We start from the raw sequence: 2,717 nt of genomic DNA on the forward strand, positions 1-2,717 counted from the left end.
CTCGATTTAAACAATATTGTAATTTATCTTGTACACCAAATTTATTTTGAGGATACGCCCGATTATAAATAAAAAAATTAAACAAAGTCTTTAAAACGGCAGGGAAAATGTTGCCATTGAACCACAAATCACTTTTACCAAAATTCGGTGTTTGTAAAATATATTTATGCTCTTTTATTATTGTATCTCGACATAAACAAACATGATTATTTATTTGTAGATGTAAAATAATTTTGCACTGTAATCAAAAATCGCAAAGCAGACCAAGCGTGTTTATAAAGTCTTCAATAGATTTTGTTGACAATTTTGTATTTACACTCAAAACATAAGAACACGCCCACCAAAGAGAAAATGAAATCAGTTGTACCTCTCCATAAAGTAAACTAAGTGCATTTTCATAAAATAAAAAAACCCTGATATTTCTTGCAAAATTAGTTGTAGAGCATATTCTTTCTACAGCACGATACTGGTTTTTAACATTTGTTGATGAAAAGGGAGAGCACATACGCAATTATTGTATTTGGCTTTTAACTTTAAACAATGCAACAATAATTGGGGGTAATCACGTGATTCATTAGTCCAAGTTCACACCTCCGCTGTGTCTATGCTTCCACTCGCGGTCGATTTCCTTTTGAAGGATGATCGCAAAAAGCTCCCACCTCTCTTCAAGAAGTTAACGCACAATATACTATCAAACCCCCTTCGAAATCCACGGCTAAGAATGCAATAGCAGATTGGATTCACTGCTGAGTTCGATAAACCGAGCAACATAACAAATGGATACACATTTGTAAGAATGCCATTCTCAGCACCGATGCTTAAATTTGCATCAATCCAAAAGTATACAATATAATATGGGAGCCAACAAAGTCCAAATATCACTACTATGCAAATAAGCATCTTCACAGTTCTTCGCCGTTGCTTCAAAATTATGTTGTTACTTTTCTTTTGACACCCATTGCCCTCCATCAAAATCGAATTTCCAATCCAAAGAGTGTGACCAATCACCGAATATCCTATTGACATCATGGTTAGTGGCAAAACAAATAATGCACAAAATATAAACCCGTTGAAAACATGTTTGTCAGTTAGTGAACCCCAACTTTCTTGGCAAGTGACACTATCGAACAGTTCATATATGGTTATGGTTTTAACGGAGTTAACAATAAGCAGAGGACACATCGAGCCGAAAGACAGAAGCCATATTACAATAATCATGAACTTAACATTGTGTTTCGAGAATATTATCTTCGCTCGTAACGGCTTATAAATTGCGAAGCACCTACTGGCACAAATAAACAAAAGTGACAAAACGCTAACAGCTACCGCCGTGCCTTGGCAAAATGGCGTTAATTTACACAATACTTGACCATAAATCCATTTCTTGTACACCGTACTTCCAAGAGTGACAGGTATGCAAACCAATATAACCAATATGTCACCAACTGTGAGGTTCAAAAGAAAGTAGTTCGTAAGCGTGCGCAGACTTTTGAACTTAATGATCGCGACGATAACAAATATATTGCCAAGGAGACCGACGATGAAGATGGCGCTATAGAGTACGATAAGAATGATGTTCACCACGCCGAGGTCAATGTAAATATCTAGTTCAATATTCGCAAAAAGTAGATCGACGTCGGCAAGGCTATACACGTCCGCATTTCGTCCGGATTCATTGCCGTACATCAAACTGATATCCATATAGTTTGGTGTTGGAACCTTCACTTGATGTTCAAGTTGGTGTTCAAAATGCGTTATATTCATTTTGTTGTTTAGCTATCATTCAGTCCTTTCAATTTTTTCAAAGTCATTATATCAGTTTTATAGAAGCTTTCAAATATCTTGAATGTAATTTTTACTGAAAACGCATAACAGTTTTTCAAATGTATAGAGTATACATTTTATGTTTTCATATCAAAATTTGACTAACACTGATCACATGTTACGGAATGTTATATCGTTGCAAATATCACTATGAATGACATTTATATATTATAACTGTCGTCTTTTTATAAACAGAAAACGGTTAAATAAATTGGTTTGACACCCCGAACGCGCCAGTTCACATGCATACGTCCTGTTACAATAAAGCTTTACGTCAAGAGCCGTGTTTAATTTTCCACGTCCGATATTATCCAATTTAAGATCTGTAGACCAGGAATAACTCGTTATTGATCAACCAAACCACTAATTGACACATTTAAATTATTTAAGTAAATAATTGATAATCTTCGATTGGCACTGCTTGATGTTTTAATTATATTTTTGAGAATACAACGCGTACGTAAAGTTTCCAAATGTTTGAGTAATTTTCATGTTTTCAAGTCGATATAAAGCGTTTATAGTTTGTATGTTTTTCACTATGTTTATATTTCACAATTTTCATAAAGTATTTGTTTTTATTTTAACACGTGCATATGCAAATGATTTCTCACACACCGTATCACCAACGGTTTTTCTTCACGTTATGTCGTTTCTCTAGTGTGATCCAATATACGTCAGTGTCTCGTACATGCGCGCAACTTCGAATCACTGTTCATTGCCACCAACAAATCCATAAACATGGTCACTGTCCTGTTCAGGTGCACTTTTGTTAAGGAAGATTTTTATTTCGCTCGGAGTTATTTATTGTTGGGAACACAATAAACTTGTAGACTCTGTAGTATTAAGGCCCACATTAGCAAACTAGATGCGTGGGGTTTGTTTCAATATCTGCA

The 2,717-nt window shown here is 35.0% G+C and overlaps 1 protein-coding gene across 1 annotated transcript; it reads right to left on the bottom strand.

Annotated features, from left to right (window-relative positions):
• Positions 1-553: 553 nt before the first annotated feature.
• LOC127869839 (QRFP-like peptide receptor) lies at positions 554-1,770 on the bottom strand. The gene has a single exon (XM_052412499.1). The coding sequence runs from the start codon at positions 1,762-1,764 to the stop codon at positions 586-588; it is 1,179 nt and encodes a 392-aa protein (XP_052268459.1). The 5' UTR covers positions 1,765-1,770; the 3' UTR covers positions 554-585.
• Positions 1,771-2,717: the final 947 nt, after the last annotated feature.

This window comes from Dreissena polymorpha, chromosome 2 (genome assembly GCF_020536995.1).
Source record: "Dreissena polymorpha isolate Duluth1 chromosome 2, UMN_Dpol_1.0, whole genome shotgun sequence".
NCBI classification, from domain to species: Eukaryota; Metazoa; Mollusca; class Bivalvia; order Myida; family Dreissenidae; genus Dreissena; species Dreissena polymorpha.